Source organism: Rhinopithecus bieti, unplaced genomic scaffold, assembly GCF_001698545.2.
Source record: "Rhinopithecus bieti isolate Rb0 unplaced genomic scaffold, ASM169854v2 scaffold_9981, whole genome shotgun sequence".
Taxonomy (NCBI): Eukaryota; Metazoa; Chordata; class Mammalia; order Primates; family Cercopithecidae; genus Rhinopithecus; species Rhinopithecus bieti.
Genome location: NW_016806838.1, coordinates 5720424 through 5745605, shown reverse-complemented (window position 1 = coordinate 5745605; position 25182 = coordinate 5720424). Strand labels below are relative to the sequence as shown.

General features: G+C 47.4%; 1 protein-coding gene across 1 annotated transcript; it reads left to right on the top strand.

The window, feature by feature from the left end:
• Positions 1 to 9241: 9241 nt before the first annotated feature.
• Positions 9242 to 24725, top strand: NCR2 (natural cytotoxicity triggering receptor 2). Its single transcript, XM_017878298.1, is given in 6 exon segments — positions 9242 to 9296; positions 9447 to 9788; positions 15741 to 15924; positions 16032 to 16154; positions 16913 to 17010; positions 24700 to 24725. Coding segments are annotated over 6 exon segments (828 nt in total).
• Positions 24726 to 25182: the final 457 nt, after the last annotated feature.

Sequence of the window (25182 nt, the reverse complement as noted above, 5' to 3'; positions counted from 1 at the left end):
CTGTAATTAATATTCAGGGGAAGAGTATGATATGACTCCCAATACAGGCGATCGGGGTCCCCAGCCGCCGGGGGGCGTGGCGTGGCGGCTGCTGGGGGCCCGGATCGCGGGGGCTGGCTCACCGGGCGAGGTGGCGGGCGCCTGTAGTCCCAGCTACTCCGGAGGCTGAGGCAGGAGAATGGCGGAGCTTGCAGTGAGCTGAGATCCGGCCACTGCACTCCAGCGCGGGCGACAGAGCGAGACTCCGTCTCAAAAAAGAAAAACAAATGAAAAATACTTCAAATTGCCTCCAAGAAAAGGGAAGTGGGATGTAGTGTTGGAGCATACAACTGCTGCATTTTTGTTAATATGCACTTACAGCATACAGTTTTTGAAGATGTGTAACTGCGTTATTTTGATGGGATGTTGAAAGAATACTGCAACGATGGCCACTGTACACTTTTTAAATTCCTAGATTAGAATTTCTTAGTCAGAGTGGATTTCTTTTCTAAAATGGATGCTGATTCATCTCGCCACCCTGTCCTTCAGAAAGGTGGTATCAGTTACTTTTACCCAGCAGAATACGCAATCACCTTTTCCCTAAAATCTCCCAACTCTGGTTATCATCATTTATTTCAACTTTTGTCAATCTGATGAGAAGAGTGGTTTTGCACTTATTTTAATAATATCTGTTTTGAATACAATTTAACATTTTCATTAATATTTCTTCTATAGAAAAGTGCCTGTTCCTAGACTCATCTCCTTTTTCTACTGAAATGTTCATTTTCTCTTATTGTTTAAAGGACTTGCTTGTCTTTATATAAAGTTTAATAATGCTTTATATGCCAAACAAGGAGAAAACATTCACAGTTGTGATTTGCTTTTAAGTTTCACTTACTGTATTATTCTATAACATCCAAGTTTTAGTTTGCATGTAGTATGATCAATTATTTTTCCCTGTATGGTTTGTGGCATTGGGATCATAAATAGAAAGTTCTATTCCACCAAAACAATATAAAAATTTTACTTTTCTTTTCTTTCAGAACTTCTGTGTACTGCTATTTTATGTATACATCTGTATAATCAAAATCAAGCAAACTTGATTTTGTGGGTGTTGATTATTAATGATAACAGACATTAATTGGGGAGATACCATATAAAAGGTACCTCTATGACTGTTTTGAAGGGTTTACTCGTTTATTCCCAGAACAATTATTTTAGGGGTTGACTAATACCCATTCAAGAAAGAAGAAAACTGAGACTTTTAGAGATTTAGCAGTTTGTTCAAAAATGTCAGAGCCCCAAAGAGGCAGAGCAGGAACCCAAACAGGGTGTGTCTCTCAAGAGTCCAAGGTCTTTACGGCACCAGTTTATGAGTTAGATGCCTTGAAATCTACAACTCAGGGTGTGCACATGTAGGGCTGATAGTCTACTAAAGAACAGACCTTCCTCTTCTGCTGTGGGGACAATTTCAGGAACCAGAAGTAATATGAGTCTGACATGTCCCACTTGCTGCCTAGATTTTATTTTTCAAGTGTTGAGACCCTTTTAAGGATAAATCACATTAAAGATATTGTAGCTCTCTTAATAGATCTATACAGTGTTGAAATATTTTATAATAAAATAAGCTAGAATTCTTTTAGCAATAGTAATTCATGTTTATTAAGCACCGAGCTTTTACATACAATATCTCACGTAATGCTCACAAGGATATCATGGGACAGATGCTGTCTCTCCGTATTGCAGATGATGGGATTGAGATTCACTCAGGCCTGCGTCCTACGTGCACTCCTAATGGCTCTGGATAGATGGGCTGGATGAATTGGCCTAAGATGAATGTACCTTGCCGCACTGGCACTGGTCTGCCCTGGAGTCCCCATGACAAGTGCTTGGATCCCACAAAGAGCAATGACAAGGGCTGCTGGAAAGTACAGGATGCATTTGAAGGCAGTTGGACAAGCCCAGACTCAGGTCAGAGGCCCTAGAGGGTCTTGGGGAAATGTCCCCGGGGGCTGGACAGAGCCTGGCAATGCCCCTTCTGCTCCACTATAGGACCCTTTCTGCAGACCTGTCTGCAGCCCTAGGACCTCAGCTGTGCCAGAACCCAACAGACTGTTGATCACTCCTTTACTAGCTCCCCCAGCAGTCTTCAGCAGCTCTTCTTCTGCCAGCATTGCCTGGTAGCAAGTTTGTTCCATTATCCTCTCTGCAGGCTCATCACCTGTGTGTTGTGTTCTCACTTGTTCCCTTACACTTTCATTTCCAAGAGTGTTGCCTCAGAGTCTTTTGGAGAAGCCCCTTGCCTTAGGCATAGGAAAGCCATCGTTCATGACCAGTCCTGGGGCCACCACCCGCATGCCCCACCAATGCTGGCCCCAGGATCAAAGTCACTGGGTCCTCTGCTTTGCTCATTTTTTTCATTCCGCCTTCCTTTTTGGCCAGGCCAGTGGCTCACGCCTATGATCTCAGCAGTTTGGGAGGCCAAGGCGGGCAGATCACTTGAGGTCAGGAGTTCAAGACCAGTCTGGCGAACATGGTGAAACCCCTTCTCTACTAAAAATACAAAAATTAGCCAGGTGTGGTGGCAGGCGCCTGTAATCCCAGCTACTCAGGAGGCTGAAGCAGGAGAATCATTTGAACCCAGGAGGCGGAGGTTGTAGTGAACTGAGATCGTGTCACTGAACTCCCACCTGGGCGACAGAGCTAGATTCCATCTCACAAAATAAAAAAACACTTTTTAATACAATATTTTAAATATTATATTCATTACACAATCAACTTATATATATATATATATGAAGACTTTTTATTAAAAACAAGCATTGCAGATGTTGGTCAAAGGGTGCAAAGTTTCAGTTAGACAAGATGAATAAGTTCTGGAGATCTATTATACAGAGTGGTGACTACAGTTAATAATAATATATTGTGTACTTGAAAAGTACTAAGAGACGGCTGGGCGCGGTGGCTCACGCCTGTAATCCCAGCACTTTGGGAGGCCAAGGCGGGAGGATCATGAGGTCAGGAGATGGATACCCACCTGGCTAACACAGTGAAACTCCGTTTCTACTAAGAATACAAAACAAAACTGCTAAAATACAAAACAAAACTGTTAAAATACAAAAACAAAATTAGCCAGGCATGGTGCCAGGCTCCTGTAGTCCCAGCTACTCAGGAGGCTGAGGCGGGAGAAAGGTGTGAACCCGGGAGGCAGAGCTTGCAGTGAGCCAAGATCGCGCCACTGCACTCCATCCTGAGCGACAGAGCGAGACTCTGTCTCAAAAAAAAAAAAAAAAAAAAAAAAAAAAAAAAAAAAAAAGTACTAAGAGAGTTGATCTTAAATGTTTACACCACAAAAAAATGATAAGTATGTGAGGTGATGGATATGTTAATCAGCACAATTTAATCATTCCACAGTATATACATATATCCAAGCATCTTGTAATACACTAAAATATACAATTTTATTGGTCAGTTATACCTTACTAAAGCTGGGTAAAGAAACAGACATTACAACAGACGACAGATAAAGTTCCCTTCACCACTTCTTCCCCAACATTCATCATAGTCATTGCCCCAAAAGACTGCTATTATTAGTTTGATGTATAGGTTTTCACAAACAGAAAATTTCTGTTTGTACAGATAAGAGGTTTATGTGCACAGACAAATCATTTTGAGTTCAGTTTACTGTATATAAGTGGTATTATACCATACATGTCATACTGCAGCAATCATTAAATTTAACAAGATGTTTGGAGATCTAGCTAGGTTTGCACACAAGCCGTATTCTTTTTTAACCTTTACATGGTGCTGTATAGGAGACGTGGACCAGAAGTTATGTTATTAATTCCCCTATGGAGATCATTATTATAAACAATCAGTGATGAACATCTTTGTAAATCTCCTTTTGTGCCTGTGTGTGTGTATTTCTCAAGGATGAGTGAATCCTTGAAATGGAATTAACGAGTCAAAGAATGCACACATTAAACATCTTAGATCCTTATTATTTACATTCAGAAATGCTGAACGGTTTCTATTCCCACTTTGAACATAATACCCACTTCTCCACACCTTCGCCAAGACAGTATGACAAGCTTTAAAATACTTGTCAAATTAATAAATAAAAATAATGTTGCAATTTGTTTTAATCTGTAAATAACTAATGAATAAGGACATAAGATGTTCTTGCAAATATCTCTGAGAATGTTTATTTCAATTATTGAAAGTTGCTCATCCATTTCATGAATTATTGACATTAATTCTAAATTCAGGTGTTCTGTGTGCTTGTATTGATGCTTTACCTTCATGCTATTAATTTTTCTCAAATGTATGAGATACGTGATTGTCAAATAGTATTAATGCATGGATGAATTGAGGGATGAATTGAGGGAATATTCTCATGTTGGTAGTTTGAGCTGTCGAGGCTTCTACTCCTGACTTTCTAGTTTTTCTTATTTTGTTTTTAACCCTCAGAAATCAAATGTATCAGTGGCCACTTTTCTTGTTTAACTTGGATTTATCTTTTTTTAATTTATTTATTTTCTTCCATTTACAAAGATAGGGGACTGGAAGAGAGAATGCCAGGGGGTCCAGTGGGCCACACTGCTGACCCTTTCTCCTCTCCATGTTCCCCATTAGAATCTAAGCACAGAAGGAAGTACATGCGACCTACCTTTTCCAGACAGTAGGGCCTTCTCTTGGCTTGCAGAGGTGCATTTGAAATGGTGGTATCAGAGATGGGATGCCACACCAGGCCAGGTCTTGAGAAACCTGCAATGCATTCCCTGCAAAGTGATCTCCAGTAGGCTTTGGAGAGAATAAGGGCTGGGGCCCTGTCAAGATTCTGCACAGGGAGAATTCACCAGGAGCTGTCCACAGGAGCCCCTGAGAAGGTGGAGGCTGAAGGGAGGAGACAGTTAAGGGCAGATGTGCAGATATGTGTGTGAGCTGGGCAGGCTGAACTTGGGAGAACAGAGTGGGGACAGAGGGGAGCCAGAGCTGGCAGTGGTGGTGACTGAGTGATTTAGGGAAATTAAAGGAAGAGGGGAGATCATGGAGGAAGAAGATTCTAAGGTTGGGCAAAGAGGCTGAACTGGGTTTGATCTCCCGTTTGGGCATTGGGTCAGATGCACACGGAGTGTTCCAGAGGGGCTGGGGACAGCAATGTGGGAGGGTCCTGCCACAGCAGGGATTTAGGTGCTGGTGGGTGTCTTCTGCAGTCACTGGATGGCAACTTCCTTACTCATTATCTCAGCTGTCCCAGAATGGCAAGAGCTGAGCATCGCTCCTCATCTTGTGCTGAGCTGAAGCCTTCAGAGACCTCCATAGCTGCTGCCCCCATGTTGTTTGTGAAGTGTGTGCACCACCTGGCCCTGTTCTTCCCCGGGACTGCCCTCCTCCAGCTCTGTCACCCCCTGACTTGGGGCTGGCTTCTATGGAGCAGAGTGGTCTGCTGAAGGAGGGAGTACAGTAAGTGTCTGTGTGAGTGTGGGTGCACTTGGGTGAGGGCCTGAGAGTTTAAAGGCAAGGATCTTGATTGGCCTGTAACAAGCAAATGAGCAAGCAGAGATGATGACCAAAGGATATTCAAATTGATGTTAAGCATCATTTTCAAACCCCACTCCTGATTTTTGTCTCATCTTCTGACCCGACCACCTTTCCCAGCACAGCTGTCCCCATTATGCTCCATTTCGCTCCCACCCTCCGGCCCCAGGCCAAACCCAGCCATACTCCCCCTGCTCCAGCCTGCAGCTCAGGAGCACATGCAGGGCTGACAGCACCAGGTAGCACGGAGACTAGGGCGGTGGGGGCAGCTGAATGGGGTGAAGGGGTTGGAGAATGGGGTTGGTTCCATGAAGTAAGGAAGGAAAAGAAGCAGGAAAACCCAGCTGGGGTGATGGCTGCTTCCTGCACTCCCTGAACCCAGGCCTCCCCACAGGGTGCTTAGGGTGGAAGCCTGGTTCTGTGCCTGACCAACCCTGAACTTCCTGTGAAGGAGCTGTGCACCCAGATTGCAGACTTGTGTGGGCAGTAGCTCAGGTCCCTCTGACCACTCTGGCAGGGAAAAAGCTGCTTTAAGACCAGATGCTTTGAACCTGGCATCCTGGGAAGAGGAAAGGCCATTGTTATGGGACCATTGTCATGGGAGCAGGAATAACCCTGTCAGGGCAATTGGTGACTGAAGGATCCTGCTGGAGCTGGGGCAGAGAGCCACTGGGAGCAGAGAGCCACTGGGAACAGAGAGCCATTGGGGGCAGAGAGCCACTGGGGGCAGAGAGCCACTGGGGGCAGAGAGTCACTGGGGCCAGAGGTATAAGCAGACTTGTTGGGGTTCAGGGAGAAGCCCGCTTGGATCTGCAATAGGCGAGCCTGCATGAAGGCTAAGGAGGTGCCCATGGAGAATCTCTGAGCCCAGGAGGAGCACCAGGCCAGGAGAGAGGAGGCCTGGATGCTAGTCCTGGTTTGGCCCTGAAATAGTTGAGTGACTTTGGACAGGCCAGTTGCCTTCTCTGGACCTCATCTCCCTCAGTTGTGAATTCAGCACTGAGAGAAATTCCCTTTTGTCCCTGCTTCTTCTGGTTCTATCAGGGGGGGAATTTACAGCTACCCCTTCACCCCTGCCCAGCCTAGCTTAGCCCTGAGCTGAGTCTTGGGGATCACCTCCAGACTTCTATGGCTCCCTGGTTTCCCTGTTTCTGCATCAGAGGCCAGCCCTCCCTTCCCGTGAGACCTATCCAGGCTCAGAGCCACTGGTGCAAGCTAGAGTGGGCCTCACTAGAAAAGCAAGTACATGAAGTCTCCAGCTCTCCCAGCTCCTTCTCTGGGTTCCTGTGAGTGTGTGTGACAATGAGTTTGGGAGAGGAGGTTACTGAGGGTCCGAAGTTCCCTGAGGGACCTTCTCAGAGGGTGGGCAGAGAACCCAGAACCCCCCAGAACCCTAGGCCCTTTGACAGGACTTTGTCGTGCCCTGCTCTGATCATGCCAAGGGGAAGGCACTATCCCTAACTCTTCAAGAGATTTCTGAAGGGGCCCCAGATCCCACCACAGCTACCTGCCCCAGTCCCTCCTGCAGAAATTCAACTTGTGACAAGGGCTGTTGTGCGTCCCCAGGGGACAGGACTAGCCCCAGCCTGGATGAGTGGCTTCCTAAGCCCAGGCTTCCCTGCCTCCAGGTCCCAGATGCCAGAGGAAGCTGAGGGTGCAGATGGTTCCAACAGGGTCCTCCCCTAGGGTGCTCGAGGCCCCAAATCTATGTGGACGGTGCCCACCCCACTCACATGGGTGGGGAAGCTGCAGCACAGAGAGAGGGGCGGATTACCCCCTTTGAGAACTCCTGTCCCCTGGGGACAGACAACACACTCTGACACAGCAGAGAATGATGCAGAGCTGGCCGCAGGCTAAAGAGACACACAGCTAGTGGCACATAGCAAGGGGTGCTCTTGTAAGCTACAAGGAGGAGCTGTCACTTCTCAGAGTCAGCAGTGGTCAGAGACGGGGCAAGTCAGCATGGGAACACAGTTGCTGACACCCCCCCCGCAACACACACACAGTGATGTGCCTCGGTGCCATCTGGAGACAGGGTGCTTTCCTCCCCCTCGGGAGGGTGCCCCACCCTGATTTGGCACATAATTATGTTCAGGGAGAAGCTGGGCCCCACTGTTGGCAAGAAAACCCCCTACAAGCTCACCTCTGCCTGTGTGTGCCATGCCACGGGAGCCTCTCTCTTGCCCCTGGTTTCCTGTCCTGTCTGCGGGTCACACTTCAACCAGACCAGCCAGAAGGCTCCAGACAGAAGTCAGGAGGCCTGTTCTGGTCCTGTGTGACTCTGAGCAGGTGGCTGACCGTATCTGGGCCTCAGTTCCCACATCTGTGAAAAAGAGAAGTAATACCTCCCCCGCGAACTTGCTGAGGGTCTTGAGAAAGTGTGCATGAGCACACTTTGTAAACAATGCTTGTGTGAGTGAGTGGCGGGCCTCACTCCTTGAGCTGTCTTCTGGCTCCGGAGCTCCAGCCTGCTTTCCCACCTTGGGCCCTTGGGCACCAACATCTGATAGCCCTACTGTGTCCTCCTTTTGCCTACCCCTCTGCCCTTCCCGTTCTCAGTCTCTGCACACTCCTACTGTAAGGAGCAGGGCACTGTACTGAGACGGAGTGGGGAGCAGGAGTCCAGGGGCAGGCAAAGCAGTGGACTTGGAATTGAGTCCACTTGACAAGTTCCAATTCCCATCTCAGTTATTACCTCTGTTCACAGAGCTCCTGGCAGCAGACGCCAGACCAGCAGAGCCCCCAGTGGTGGAACTGCAATTACACACAGTATCTCTACTGGTCCTAAGATATATTAGCTCGTTATCTTTGTAAATTGCATCTTATTTTAAAATTAAATCTTCAAAGTGCTAATATTAAAAAAAAAAAAAAAAAAAAAAAAAATGCTAGACTCTTTCATCTGTTTATGTTTTAATTAAACAATATTCCTCCAGGGTCCTTAAGTGGTGGAGGTCGAGGATGCAGAGATGAGGCCAGGTCCGGGTTCCTGGGCTCCCTCTACCCTACCCCACTGATGCATCCCCTGCTCCGTGTGCTCTCCCAACCCTCCCCTCCCCTACCTTTGCCAAGGACCCTCCCTAGCCTCCCTTGCTGGTTTTGAATCTCCACCTCCTCTGCCCTCTCCTCTCCCGCACCCACGAAACCTCCCAGAGTGGAAGCACATCACTGACCCATCACGGAGGCCTAGGCATGACGTCCCTGGCCACCCTGTGACCAGTGGGGCTTGGGGCTCATGACCGGGGTTCCAAGTGCCCCTGAGCTTGTCATCCACCTTCAGCCTGACTTTCCCTGGAAAGGGCGGCAAATCCCGGGCCCTGCAAAGAAGAGGCAGCGCAGAGAGGGAGCAAGGGGGAAGCAGTCCATTACTCGCCCACAGTTTCCTCCTGGCCTTTTCAGCTCCTCCCTCAGGGGTAGGTCATGGTGGGGAGGGGCAGCTGGGTGCAGGGGAGAGCAGACATCTTCTACAGAGGCCTGGGAAGCTGTGTGCCGGACAGCACCCAGCCCACCAGGCCCAGACTCACCTACAGCTGGAGATCCCCGCTTCCCTGTGCCCGCAGAACCTGCCCTTTGCAGTCTCCCATCTCCCCAACCCAGGCCTTAGCCTGTCTCATTTTTCTATCAGAGGTGCTGGAAGAGCAGCAGAATCAGGCCCAGCTCCCAATTCCCTCTCCCCAGTTTTCTCCAGGTATCCCCTCCCATGAGCACACAGGAAAAGGGCCACATGGCCTGGCGAGCCCCACACTCACTGCTACTGCTGCTGCTGCTGCTGTTCCCAGGTGAGAGGGAGGAGGAGCCCAGGGAACTGGGTGTGGTGGGGACTGTTGGAACAGCAGAGTCAGGTAGCAGGTGGCTCTGTGGGCAGAGGCCTGCTATGAGGCAGGTTGTGCGTGTGGCCTTGACCTATGCGTTACTTCATCATTCTACAGGCTCTCAGGCACGATCCAAGGCTCAGGTACTTCAAAGTGTGGCAGGGCAGACGCTGACCGTGAGATGCCAGTACCCGCCCACAGGCAGGTTGTACGAGAAGAAAGGTTGGTGTAAGGAGTCATCAGCACTCCTGTGCATCAGGTTAGTCACCAGCTCCAAGCCCAGGACAGTGGCTGGGACCTCTCGATTCACAATCTGGGATGACCCTGCTGCTGGCTTCTTCACTGTCACCATGACTGACCTGAAAGAGGAAGACTCAGGACACTACTGGTGTAGAATCTACCGCCCTTCTGACAACTCTGTCTCTAAGTCCGTCAGGTTCTATCTGGTGGTATCTCCAGGTGAGCTCTTTCCCTAGGGTCCTCAGGGGGGTGCCCCTTACCCCCTTTTGGTGCCTCCATCACCCCTGGTTTCCTAATCATGGAAGCCACCCATGCCCACACCCCAGTCTCCTGGGAAGGCTGTTGGGAACAGGTATGGGGGGAACTCATATGTGCACAAGAGCAGCCATCTCACAATCTCCCTGACTCCCAAGCCTGCAGCCTGGGCCTCCTGAGAGACGCTGAAACAGACCCAGTGAGCATGTTGAGCAGTCAGCCCATATGACCCTGCTACAGGAGGGCAGGACCGCCCAGCATCTTTGGTACATAGTAGGTGCCCAGGAAATGTGCATCCACTGACTGCCCCCACCACATACAGCCAGTAGTATCTGGGTAGTCCAGATACCAAGATACTATGGGTATCCCTCATAGTCCAGATCAGGGTCAGCAAAGGATGACCCGATAACTAAGAATGAGTGAAAAAAAATAAAAAAAAAAACACAATATTTTGTGACATACAGGAAATTCAAATTTCAGTGCCTACAAGTAGAGTTATTTTTTGGAACACAGCCATGCCCACTCGTTTACCTATTGTCTGTGGTCCTTTTCATGCTGTGACAGCAAAATCGAGCAGCTGTGACAGAGACCACATGGCTCATCCCTGACCCTTTACAGAAAGTGTGTCAACCTCCTGCCCAAAGCAGAGCTACTCTAAGTTCCTATGGAAGAGGACCTTTAAAAAAAAAAAAATCTGCAATTCACATGACTAATTTTTTTGGTAAAATATGGTAAAACAAATTACTAGAAAATAAGAAAAGACATACAAAGTACAAGCCCAAAATTTATTAAATTTGACAAACGTAAAATTATATTTTAATAAATATAATCAGAACAAATATCACATAGGGAAACATTTATAAAAACTGTATACATTGTTCATTTTGAAAGTGCGCCTAAAGGTGATTGATGCGGTGGCTTTAACGGTATACGCATAACGTTTTGTTGTTCCTCAGTTAAAACTAAATACAAAGTTAGAGGGGAAATTGCAGTTCTCCATATTAAATGCCAGTATGCACCCTTCAAACAAACACCCTGTCTGTCCGTGTTTAAGGATTATAATGTGACAAATGAGCACTTTTCTTACTTGTTAACTTACCTAATCTGAGAACTATTTATGACACCACATCGCTTAGGAGATAATGTATAAAGAAATTGTGCTGATTTTTTAAAAAATAATACTCATAGTAGAAGACCAGAAAATTGGTCTCACAGAGGTATAATGTCAGAAACAGAAGAAATTTTTTTTTCTTTTTTTTGAGATGGAGTCTAGCTCTGTCGCCCGGGCTAGAGTGCAGTGGCCAGATCTCAGCTCACTGCAAGCTCCGCCCCCCAGGTTTACGCCATTCTCCGGCCTCAGCCTCCTGAGTAGCTGGGACTACAAGCGCCCGCCACCTCGCCCGGCTCGTTTTTTGTATTTTTTTTAGTAGAGATGGGGTTTCACCGTGTTAGCCAGGATGATCTCGATCTCCTGACCTCGTGATCCGCCCGTCTCGGCCTCCCAAAGTGCTGGGATTACAGGCTTGAGCCACCGCGCCCGGCCCAGAAACAGAAGAAATTTTAAAGCAATTCCGACAAGCTCAACAGTTTTATGTTTAACTTTTACAAAAGGAAGCAAGCGATGCTGTAATTTCAAAATGCATCTTCAATCCTTTATCAGTAGCCAGTTCCAAAACTTTATCCTAAAAGTTATAGTTTAAATTATCTTTTGATGGGAAAATATGGATTCTAGATCTATGAATTTCCTCTGCATATATCTTCTTTTGACAAAAAACAAAATTCAAAACATGCTATCAAATTATCAGTGTTTTCCCATGAGCACTTGTGAAGATATGCAATATCATCACCTATTTTGTTGATAAATGTTATTAAATTAAGAATATGTCATAACAATTCACAGAAATGGTTCTTCTAACTTTTATGTTTGCACTTAGACTTTATTTGCCACTGAAAAACATGTTGCTTTACTTCCTTGCATGGACATGTTAACATCAGAACTACAGTATAAACAAGCTTGAAGGTACAGTTCACATTTGTACTAAACTGGCTTCTTGTCTTAAAGAAACATGAGGAATTCTTTCTATAGATGAAACGTTCTCAACAAAACTTTGAATTTGTCATGCAACAGTAGCTGTTTATGATCTGTTTTCATATTACCACATAATAAAGAGAATGATTTCAAATTTCATATATTCACCTTACAAAATTCACAATTTTGTCCACATTGGTCAGCACAACGTTCAGTTAAGCTGATTTTATTTCATAGCAAAACTCTCTCAATGAAGGAAGCAGTGCATTAATTTACAATCTAGCCCAAACCTTCTTAACCTGGATGACATTTTCCTGTCATTGCAACTGCAGTCATCAGAACATACTCTTACATAAAACTTAACCCCCAAACCATATTTTGATAATATAACCTTCATAGTTTTATACAGTTCAGAGCTAGTTGTGTTTGTGATAATTAAGCTAAAAGATACAGAATTCCTTCATATCATTGTGTTCAAATTGCATATACTAAAAGAATAGTTATGCTAGCAATATTTGTGCATTTTTTCAAATTGCCATGAAGAATACTTTGCTAGTTTTATTTGTTCTAGGAGGTGGTCATCCATCTCATTATCCAATTCCTGAATATGTTGACCTAAGGCGTCAAGGGAAAATGATATCAAGCTCCCTTCTTTGCTATACATTACCCAGTGTCCTAAAGCAAACGTTGTTCAGTAATGTTTCGGCAACTGTAGAGGGATTGTTGGTCTTTGCAATACAAAATGTTACTTTACAAGAAGCCACAAAGTCTAGAGCTTATATGTGAAATACAGATTTCTTTCAAGAGCTTTTCAACCCACTACTCTTTTTTTTCCTAAAAACAGTTTGTTGTGAACTTGTGTTTTTCCGTTTCATATGTATATGCCACTTGTTTTTTGTTTTCTTTTGTTTTGTTTTGTTTCGTTTTGAGACGGAGTCTCACTCTGCCTGGAGTGCGGTGGCACAATCTCGGCTCACTGCAACCTCCGCCTCCAGAGTTCAAGCGATTCTCCTGCCTCAGCCTCTGGTGTAGCTGGGACTACAGGCGCCTGCCACCATGCCAGGCTAATTTGTGTATGTTTAGTAGAGACAGGGTTTCACCATATTGGTCAGCCTTGTCTCAAACTCCTGACCTCAGGTGATCCACCCGCCTCGGCCTCCCAAAGTGCTGGGATTACAGGCGTGAGCCACCGTACCCAGACTATGTGACTTGTTTTTATGGTGCAGTTGCCTTATAAGTCAATACATCTCAACAAATAACTCACTAGGTTTTAATACTTCCCTACTAATTATAACTACAAAACTCGCATATATGAGTGTAATAGTTCCCTGTTGCTGCCATAACAAATTACCACAAATTTAGTGACTTAAAACAAATTTATTATCTTACAGCGTCCAGTATGGGTCTTACTGAACTGAAACCAAGGGTCAGCAGGCTGTGTTCCCTCCTGGGGAATCCAGGAGATCATCTGTTTCTCCTCATCCAGGTTGTGGGCAGAGTTCAGTTTCCTGCAGCTATCAGAGACGGAGGTCTTGTTTTCTTGCTTGCTGTAAACCGAAGGTTGTCCCCAACTTCATGAGGCCGCCACATTCCTTGGCCCATGGCCCCCTTTCTCCCTCATCAAAGCCGTCAACACCCGATGGGGGTCCCTCTCACATTGCACCTGTCTCTGACCACAGCTAGGAAACGTTCTCTGCTCTTACAGACTCATAATTAGATTGGGCCCACCTGGATAATCCAGGCAACTCTCTCCAACTCAAGGTCTTCAACCTTAATCACACCTGCAAATTTCCCTTTACCATGGAAGGCAATGTCCTCACAGGTTCCTGGGATTAGGGAGTAGACATTTTGGGGTAGCCTTATTCTGCCTACCACAATGAGGGATTCTACTTTCAAACAAGATCAGCACAAACTCTTTGGAATAACTGCAGAAGGAAAACATTTCTTTGGAATCAATTCTACCGTCTTCATTTGGCTGTCACCGCCACATTCAGGAAAGATGTGTTTTTCAGTGACCTGTTTTGCTATCTGTTCATTAGAACGCTAATTAGGTAATCACTATTCCACTCTAAATTAGTTAATCATGCTACACTTTAAATTTTGTTTTAAAAAGTTTGATTAAAATGAAAATGATTGTAAAATAACAAATTATAAAATTATACATCTTTCCAGATGTTTATACACTTTTGGGTTACAGCTAAAAACTTATTTTATTTTATTTATTTACTTTTTTATTTTTTTTTGAGACAGAGTCTGTCTGTCGCCCAGGCTGGAGTGCAGTGACACCATCTTAGCTCGCTGCAACCTCCGCCTCTGAGTTCAACCTATTCTCATGCCTCATGCCTCAGCCTCCCGAGTAGCTGGGATTACAGGTGCCTGCTACCACGCCTGGATAATTTTTTTGTATTTTTAGTAGAGATGGGGTCTCACCATGTTGGCCAGGCTGGTCTCAAACTCCTGACCTCTAGTGATCCACCTGCCTTGGCTGCCCAAAGTGTCGGGATAACAGGCGTGAGTCACCATGCCTGGCCGCTAACAACTAATTTTAAAGTATCACCCACTGTAGCATGGCCCTGGCATAGGTTACTAGCACACAGCTGGCTCCATGTTCGACTCTCTGTGCTTATTTGACAACACCCAAGCTGGTCTATATCCTGTTCAAGGAGATTAGACGAGTTAACTCATCACATGCTTGGATCTTGAGGCAATAACAAATTAATATAAATGTTTTGAAACCCCTATTCCCAATTTTTATTCTTACCTTGTTGTGAATGGGTTACAGACAATTTGTAGACCAGCACCAGGCCATAGATGACACATTCAATAGCACAGGCCTAGAATTTTACCAGAGTGTCCCAAACACAGCCTTCTCCCAGGCTGAGCACAGGGTTATCCTGGCCAGTATCCTAGACAGCCTCAGAGAGTGTCTTGTGGGACAGGATCGTGTCCACAGGTCAATAGGCCTGTGACTCGGTCCAGGGAGGACCTTCCGGGGCAGTCCCTGGGGCGAGGAATGACCCAGCCTCAGGTACCCTTTCCTTCAGGCCCCTCCTACCCCTTTCCCCTTCTTTCCCCCTCTCCCCACCTCCTGGACTCCAGTTAGGTATGTAGACCTAGTCTGCTAGGTCGAGACACTGAGAATCCCCACTTCCTCTCCCAGCCTTGGTTCCAACCCCACTTTCTTTTCCTTCACACCCTGCCACCGCTCCCGCAACCAGCATTGCCTTTTTGACCTCAACAGTCCCCATCACTTTTCCAGAGACAGCCATTCCCCACCTCCACCAAGGGCTCTGAGCACAGGTGGGTCTGTGTCTTCCTGGGAAGGTGAATGGTAGGAGTGGTACGCAGCCAGTTCACAGAGTCCCAGAGTCAAGAGGGGCTGTGAAAGGCATTCCCTAGGCTGCCGAGGCTTGGGGTCCAGGGCTGTGCAGCAGAACTGGGAGGGGCAGGAATCTGAAAACTACCTTTCAAATTCCCCACAAGAGGCTCCCTTCCCAAGCCCCAGAGGCATGAGAAAGAGAATGGAGGGCCGAGAGCCGGAGGGGCCCGAAGCATCATGGCCATGTCCACCCTCAGGAGGTTCAGGTGGGTGCCCGTCCAAAGACTCGAGTGCTGGGAGGGGACCAGGCCTCCTGAGTCCTCTTCCAGTGCTCCTCCTGGACTCAAGGATACAACTGCAGGGGCCCAATAGAGCCCAGGCCACAGGTGTTTCTAATTCTGAGCCAGAGGACTTCACAGTTCAGTCCCCACCCCTCAAATCAGTTTTCTTCTCTGGGCTCATGGGCTCTGTTCCCAGTCTGGTCCAACTCCCCCAACCAGCTTTCCTGCCGGCAGGCACAAGTGGGGTCTTCCACTCACTAACCACAGCCCTTTCTCCTCCCTGGCAGCCTCTGCCTCCACACAGACCTCCTGGGCTCCCCGCAACCTGGTCTCTTCGCAGACCCAGACCCAGACCTCCTGGGCTCCCCACAACCTGGTCTTTTCACAGACCCAGACCCAGAGCTGTGTGCCTCCCACTGGAGGAGCCAGAGAAGACCCTGAGTCTTCAGCTACCGTCACTGTCCCTTCACAGTGAGTTCGGGGGGCGCCCGTAGCCACACAGGCCTGGGCGAGGGCTGGCAGATGAAGACTTGTCTCCATAACTTGTCCTCTCCCCTTCCTGTCCCTCTGCCTTCCAGGTCACAGAACTCCACACTCCACCCTGGCCCTGCAGCCCCCAGTGCCCTGGTCCCTGTGCTCTGTGGACTCCTCGTAGCCAAGAGCCTGGTGCTGTTGGCCCTCCTCGTCTGGTGGTGAGTGTGGTGAGGGTTGGACTTGGGGCAAATGGAACAGGGAACAGCTTCTGCCCAGGATAGAGGGTCAGAGGGGAATCAGCCAGAGAACAGAGGTGGAAATTATAATTGGCAGAACTCTCCAAACTAAAGCCCTCATGGAGTCCATCCATCTGACATGTCACACAGGCTCACCTTTGTCCTTCAGCTGCAAACTTGCAGGAATCTCATCCATGTTTCTCTTTCTCTGTGTTTTCTCCTCTCTCTCTCCCTTTCTATCTCTCTTTCTTCCCCCCACTCCCTTGTCCTCCCTTTCCCTCTCCATTCCTCCCCCTCCCTCTTTCCCATTCCACCCCCTTCCTCTCTCCCTCTGTCTCTACCCCTCCCTCTGTCTCTACCCCTCCCTCCTCTCCTTCCCTCTACCTTTCTCCTTCTCTCCTTCCGTCTCCCCTCCCCTTCCCTTCCCCCGTCCCTCCATCAGAAACACAGACCTGCACAGCTGGAAAGTCCCTCCCACCACCTGCCCTTCCAGGCAAGCCCAAGTCCAGGGACTCTGCCTCATTCTAGTCCTGAGGGAGAGAGGGTAGACACAGGAGGGGAACAGCGCCCAGGGAGAAGGGGATACATGGGAAAAACCATAGGTGGGGCTGAGTGAAAGGTACAGGGACGACTGAGTCAGGCCAGGAGCCGGCTTGCTGGAGGAGGGGCAGGCTTGAGGAGAGGGATGGGGTGGGAGAACGGATTCAAGTCATTTCATGTATTTCTCCCCACATCTCAGGGGTCTCAAGGAATCGGCATGTGCAGCATCAAGGGAGGTCTCTGCTGCACCCAGCTCAGCCCAGGCCCCAGGCCCATAGACACTTCCCACTGAGCCACAGGACCTCAGGTGGGCGGCCAGTCTCTGACAAGGCTGGGCTCCCAGGAGCTCCAGGACCTCTGACCTCTGCATTCTCTGCAAAGAAAAGGCCAGAACTTGATCCAAGGCCTTTGGCCACGCCCTCCCTGCAGAGCTGCAGAGCCCAGGCCCTCTACTTGCTCACCCTCAGTTTGCACTGGGACCAGCACCTCATTGTGGGTGCAAAGCCCAGCACCTGCAGCACCTTTCTACCAAACCTGAGTCAATGATAAGAATCCTTCTTCCCTGCCTCCTCCTCCTATCGATAGCCCCTGATAAAAGAAAAACTTGAGGCCTGGAACGCTGGGGCCTGACACCTGTAATACCACAACTTTGGGAGGCCAAGGCTGGAGGATTGCTTGAAGCCAAGAGTTCCCGGTTGCCGTGAACCAGGATCATGCCACTGCACTCCAGCCTGAGCGACAGAGTGAGACCTTGTCTCTAAAACAGAAAAGAAGAAAAGAAACACTTTAGACAAAATTAATTTAACAGAGTTTATTTGAGCAAAGAACGATTTGCAAATTGGGCAGCCCTCAGAACCAGAAGAGGTTTTAGAGAACTCTGCTCTGCAACCTGGGCAGGTGGAGAGCCAGAAAAAGACTGAAGAAAGCGGAAACAAGGAACAAAAAGAAATTGGTCATTTCAAAGTTACCTTCTTTGTAAAAGGTTAAAGCAGAGGGGACTTCCCTACCATACCGGCTAAAACTGGCCTGTGCAGGGATTTGGCTGTTACCTCTCTCTCCTAATTTCTCGGAAGGTGAGATAAACAACTTGGTTTTGGCTTGGTGGCGTGGAACCTTAGCACCAGTGACCCCATTTTGGTTTGGGCTGTTGGGCCTAGTGCAGGAGCTCAGTCTAAACCAATGGCCTCTTATGACTCTTATTTAACACCCCAAATCCAGATGCCTGGGTCACCCCAAAATTTCCCTCTCCCTCTCCCCTTGCTCAGCCACACTCTGCCAAGACCTCCCCTATTGTATCTCCTCCCCATTTCCTAGCCCCTTCAACTCACACTGGCACTCAGACCACTGTGTCAGCCACCTAATGGGGGGTCCTGTCTTCAGTCCCCGCCTCCTAGATTGTTCCCGAGAAGCCCCTTTCCAACAACACCTCTGTGCATTTCCGCCACCCGGGAATTGAAGTCCAGTGTCATTACTGGGGCCCCCACAATGCTTTGCCTAGATCAGCCACCCCTGCAGCACAGCGCCCCCCTGTGCTGTCCTTACCGCCACCAACATGGCTGCAGCCTCTACAAGGGAGTGAACCTTTCTTTTTTTCTGCACAAGCTGGTCAAGAGGCTCCCCAACTCGCCACATTCAAGATCACTCTGCGCCTTACCCCAGGCCTGTCATCCCCACAGGGCTGTTCTCTCTTTCTGACACTTACAATCCCGATGTTGGACCTACCGGTCTGAGCCTGACATGATTATCTTTTCTCTCGTTTGTCATCTATGTTTCTTTATTCCTACTTTCTGAGAAAGTTCCTCAAGGTTACATTCTATTCAAGTGTTTTCAATGTACACGATCACATTTTTCATTTCTAAATGGTCCATTTGTTCTCTGTTCCTTTTTATAGCACAGCATGTTTTATTTTGGCAAGCCATATTTTCTCTGGAAATATTAAAGTTTTAACTTTTGAACTTTTCCGAAGCTTTCCATATTTTCTGTGTCCTCCAAGGTGCCCGTCATATTTTTTATTTTCTCCTTTCATTGACCTCTGTCTTTCTTCAGAGCTTTCTGGAAACCTTTGCCGCTTCTCAGCCACCCACTCGCATGGAAGAGCTCAGAAACCCCGTGCGTGCTGCGGGGTGCCGTGGGCTCCAGGCTGACTGGGTAGGAGCATGGCTCCATTTTTTCTCTTTCACAGCTCTGTTTCTCCAGAAAGGACTCTTAGCTGTCCTCCCTCTAGACCCAGGGTTCTAGGCACCAACTGGAGCAGAGCAAAGGGGTCTTGCTGCCCAATGTCTGTTCCCACCCAAGCCCCCACTGCACACTCTCTCTCTCTGTGGCGCTCTGTGCTCCGAGCGGAGCATCTCTGTGTCACCCTCATCAAAGACTTACCTCAAGCTCTCTGCAGCTGTTGAGAGAGAGGAAAGACAGAGGATGTGGGCAGCTAACCTACTCTCTGTCTCACGGAACCCAGAGAATCTAGACGTCTAAGTGATTGTTAACGCAGAGCTTCAACCTGTTCTCTGGTTTCCGGCACCCACTTCAACCCTGCCGTAAGAGATACCTGCACCTCCCAAGTCTCCACCTTTCTGGGGTTCTAAGGTAAAAGCGACTTCCCTCATATTCCCCCACTCCCACAAGCTCTCTCTGACCTGTGAAGTCATCTGATTTTACCCACCTTCAAAACGTGTATGGAGCTCTCTGTTTATCCTTGAGGATGGGTTTATGCAATTTTTATCCAGTTATTGCTGCTTTCACCTTCTTGGCAAGAGTGAGGAGGGACCTCAGATTTTCCATCAAAACACCCCTCCCCAGCATCCGCCACCAAGGGCAGGAGCAAGTGAGATCCCAGGTCTCCACTTGCTCATGTAAAGACTCCTGGCCCCCTCCCCTTCCCCAAAGGTAAGCACTCAGACTCCAGTATAGCCTCTTGGTGGCTTATTATATCCCTATTCACTCCAGTTGCTATAAGACGCCCAGGATGCCCTGGTCCTCCCTCATCACCCAGAATCCCAACTCAATAAGACCTTATAAATCCATTACATTAGCCCCATTTCCCATTCATCCCAAATCCCATAACCTTTCCACCTGTATACCTGAAGTACGCAGTCATCAGCACAAGCCCCTGTGCACTCAGCTTCTCTGAACGTCGCCGCGGTACTCTCTCTGACATCTGCCTGTTCTCCGAGGACACTACTTTCTCCACAGTTCTCTTGTAGGGGGAGGGGGTGGTTTTTTCTCCTTGACCTCATGCTCCTGAGTCCGAGGGTGGAGTCAGTGTCCTCTGTGCTCCTCACGGCCCCTTCCTATCTTCCTATCCTCCCTAAAGTACTCCACAAGTAGCTTTCTGCCATTAGGCTATATCACTGTGGGTGACCACCCATCATTGCTGCAGATTCTGTACAATCTGGGGCACTGCTCTTTATTCCTCGGGGGTCTTAACCCCACGCTCAACATCACTCTGACTGTTCCCGCCATAATTCTTGGTGATCTTGGGCCCATGTAGAGTCAAGAGCTACATGAATGATTCTTCCAAACCCCTGGCATCTCAGTTCCTTGGCCTGCTCTCCCCAATGGTCTGGTCCTCTTCCCTATCTCAGCCACCCTTGCAGATGGTCAGCAAGCGCCAACAGCTCCACTCTTAATCTCATTCCCACCACCCCCTACCTCAATCCTGCTAACCTGATCCCAGTATTGCTTCAACACCACAGGGACCCACGATCCATGAATCCTGCCATCTGCCCCTTTCCACCATCGCACTCATGCTTTCCTTTCCCTTAGTTTCCATGATCCAACCTCAAATCACTCTTTGGCACACAGCCTCCACTTCTGGGCTCCTCTCCCCTTTTAGTGAACTCCTCCGGGAAAACTGTAACCCTGTTGGACCTAGCTTCCTGCTTACTCTGTGCCTGTGTCCAGCCAAGATGAATGTGGCTGTGGCTGACAAAATACAATCTATCATCCAGAAGTGTCTCACTGTCAGCATGTGACCTTGAGAGTGGAGTGACTCTGCTCCACTCTAGACCTACGTCTTCCCCTGTCTTCCCTCTCCACATGCTCAGCTGGTGTGCCCACATCCTAACTCACTGAAAAGAGAGAGAGAGTGGGGGAAAGAGAGAAAGAGAGAAAGAGAGGGAGGGAGGGAGGGAGGGACAGAGTGAGAGGGAGAGAAAAAGAGGAGGGAAGGAAGGAAAGAAGGAAGAGGGAGGGAGAGAAGGAAGGAGGAAAAAGAACGTCCACTTGATCCCACCACACCTACCAATCATCTGCCTCTCTTCTTCCTCTCACTCTCCCTACTCTCATCTCAAGCCAACCACTTTCCTTCAGCTCCAAATCCCATCTTCTCTTGTCTACACAAGAATATTCCAGCCGAGCATGGAGGTGCGGACTTGTGTGGTCCCAGCTACTCGGGAGGCTGAGGCAGGAGGATTGCTTGAGCCTGAGAGGTCGAGGCTACAGTGAACTATGATCACACCACTGCACTCCAGCCTAGGTGACAGAGCAAGATCCTGTCTAAAATTAAAAAAGGAATATTCGTCCAGGAGCCGCCCCTCTCTTCTTCATCATCTTCTTCCCCAGTTGTATGTCATGACCATCAGAATCTAAATGGGCTCTAATATATTAAACCCTCCCCACTTACAGCCCTCCAGTTACTGCTCCATCATCTTAATGTCCTCTGTAGCAAGGGCCCGTGAAAGGACTGGCTGCACCATCAGCCTCCAAGTTTCTCTTCTGTTCTCTCTTGAAGCCACTCCAGTCAGGCCTTTGACTGTGCCACTCCTTGAAACACCTCCAGTGACTTCTGCACTGTGAAATCCAGCAGCCAATGCTGAAACCTCCTCACCCTGGGAAGAGGAGCACCCTAGGCATGGCCTCCCACTTCTGCCTTCTTGAGATGCTTTCTTCCCGGGCTTCCAGGAAAAAAGAACGCTTGTGACTTTCTCCTGACTCATTTGATGCTGTGTAATAAATTAGCCCCAAAACATAGTAGCTTAAAACAACAAATGATACATATTCATTAGGTCACAGGTTTTTTGGGGGGGTTGGGGGTGTGGCCAGAAATTTGGGAACAACTTAGCTGGGTGTTCCTGGCTCAGAACCTCTCTGGTATTGCAGTCAGGATGTCAGCAAGAAATGCAGTGGTGGGGAGGTTTGATGGAGGGCCGTTTCCAAGACGGTGCACCCTCACATGGCTGCTCGCACAGACCTGAGTTCTTTGCCATATGAGCCTTTCTTCATGGCAAGGGAAATAACTCCCCAGTGTGACTGATCCAAGAGAGGATGCGGAAGGAGGAAGTCATAGTGCCATTAATAACCTAGTCTCTGAAACCACAAACTGTTGCTTCTGCCACATTCTACTCATTAGAAGCCAGTCATTGGGTCCAGCCCAGTGGGATTCACCTCCATCCCTTGAAGGAAGGTATATTAAAGAATTCATGCATGTATTTTAAAACCACCACAGTACTCGCTCTGGCCACAAATTATTTACATTCCTCCCACACACAAAAATACGCTCAGTCCCACCAAAGGTCTCCCAAAGTCTCATCCTGTTACGGCATCAGGATGAGGTCCAGGAACTCGTCATTTAAACCAGGTCCAGGTGTGGAGGAAATTCCTCAGGTGTAGTTCCTCAGGTACAATTCTCAGTATGAAGACCTGTGAGCTAGAGACAAGTTATCTGCCACACACACACGCGCGCGCACACACACACACACACACACAACCCCAATGTCCAATGTAGTACAGTCATAGGAAACCACTACAGATATTCTTGTTCAAAAGAAGTGGAAGGGGGAGGCAAAACAAACGTCACTGGTGCTTAGAAAATCAGAACTTTAGCTGGGCAAATGTTGGAAATTCCTTGATTCAAACACTGCTCAACTCCTACCTAGAAATAATTCTCAGTGGTCGTGGCTCCTTGTGCTTGAGTATGTCTTCTGTGCTTGAGTATGTCTTCTGAGCCACCCTTCTCTTTCCATGAAAGGCAGCCCATATTTATAGCTTTGTAATTTCCTCAGGCTGCTTCCTGCCAGTTTAATTTGGGGGATACAAAGTAAGATCCCAGATTTCATGCTATTTCTGTTCCTTTCAGTCCAATCTGGCAGTGTTTTGTGAATGTCATTCTCTTACAAAATATGTGGATCTCCTGTAAAACTTATTGTGACTTACTGCATTAGACAAAGACCATACCCACAAATTTCTCTAAGAGAAGATCTGTTCCACATCATGTGCTTCTGCCAAGACAGTGAGGATAATGTCTTTACACTTCTTAGAAGCTCTAATGTTTGACTGAAAAAATCTATGAAGCACACACCCTTAAATTCATGAAAGGGCCTTTTGCTTGAGACACTGTGAAATAATAATAATTAATACTATTAAAATCATTAATGATTTTATATAAATATAATAATAATTTTATTATATTTTTATTTAATATATACTTTATACCTTTTATGTTTTAATATATTTTAATATATTTTATTTATTAATAAATTAATAAATTTTAGTAAATTATGTATATATTCTTATATATAATTTTCATATATGTAATTTTCATACATATATATGTCTTTGACCCTAGTTCCTGACACAGAGCTCCTAAGACCCTTATAAACAGGAGTGCTAAGAGACTCTTTGGTTCTCACATTTGGTCTTTGACCTCTGTTCCTGACACAGAGCTCCTAAGACCTTTCTAATCTCCTGAGTGATAGGAGTGTCTAACACAGAGGTCCTACCTCCCTTGGAATTTCCTGGCATCTTTCCCTCTAAGGTGACTCTTAGTGTGCTCTTGGATGGGGGCTGATCACCAAAAGTATCAATCCATGATTGAAAGCTTGCAACTTTCACCCCACCTCCCATAACCCAGGGAGGAGAGGGGGCTGAAGATTGCATTAATCATCAATCATGCTGACGTGATGAAGTCTCTGTAAAAATCACAAAAGTAAGGTTCAGGAGCTTCTGAGTTGGTGAACACATTCATGTTCTGGGAGAGTGGTGCACCCCAGCTCCACGGAGAACAGAAGCTCCTGCCCTCAAGACCTTCCAGACCTGAAAACAATTTGGTTTTTCCTACTAAATGCACTACCTTTCTGAGGCCTTAACAAAGGATTTTACAGTCATAGCCTTGGTTTCATCTTTAGACCAATATTCCTGAATGTGCCCTGGATTTGATTTTAGCATCATTTACTGTCTGGAGGCTGAGAATTATTTAAGTCATCAAGTCCCAGCTCCCTCATGTTGAATAATCCTGCCTAGAGTTTACCTCTCCTCTCTCATTTTATGATGAGCCACAAGACGAAACCAGGTAGCACTTTCAAGACTTTGCCTGGAAATCCTAGTTGCACAACCCAGCTCATGAGGGACATTTTCTACTTTCCACATTACTGCAGGTGACAGTGTTGCTAAACTTTCTGCCAATGTGTAACAAAGAACCCCCTTCATTTTTGCCAACTAAGTGACCCTGGAAAAGTTTCTTAAGGTCTCTACCTCCAGTCTCCTTATTGGTAAAAACAGAACTAATAACACCCACATTACCAAGCTGTTTGGATTTCTAAGTAGAGTGATATATTCAAAAAGCACCAGACACAAGGGGAACACTGAACAAAGGCTGAGTTTTATAGGGAGTGAGGTATGGAAGAAAGCAGACTCAACTGTGACACAGCAGAGACCATCTGTCTTTCCGGAGCTTACTGCAGCTGGAAAGACAGATAATAGTGTGTGGGCAGAGGGTGAACTTGGAGACCTGCAGGGAACAGGCCCCTCTTCTTGGTGGACAGCAGAGGAAAATAAAGGAAAAAATCAGGGTGAGGAAACTGACCAAGCTGGGCTCAAAATCCTTGCATACCCACTGACACCTTTCTGGCAGCAGTGGCCAGGGGCAGATTTCCTCCTTGTGAGGGGGGTATGGCAACCAACCCTGTGAGTAATGGGATGGGGAAGGGGTTGCCTCTGCACCTTGTGCAATTGTGTGGCAGTCTCTGACCACCTTCCTGGTTTCCTGCTCTGATTGCAGGGGGAACATATGGGGGAAAACCCTGATGGAGCTCAGGAGCCTGGATACCAAAAAAGCCACCTGCCACCTTCAACAGGTCACAGATCTTCCCTGGACCTCAGTTTCCTCACCTGTAGAAAGAGAAATATTATACCACACTGTTGCAAGGACTAAGATAAGCAATGATGATGATGAACACACTTTGCAAATAATAAAATTATCTGAATGTTTTATTCCTGTTGTTTCCTAAGTTTCCTTCAAACTATGTCTGCATCCCCACATTTGATTTCTAGGGGCCCAGCTTCTCTAGTTTGCCCTCTTTTCTCCATCATAACCCTTTCTTATCTTCAGTTCACCTGATGTCCCCTGTACGTCTGGGAGCTGCCTTAGATGCTGTTATAAGCAGGAAAAGGCACTGCACACAAGCCCAGTGAGTAGAAGGGCCATGGGCGAGCAAGGCTTGGAAACAAGACCTGGGTTTGTTTTCTCAGCTCAGCTCTACAA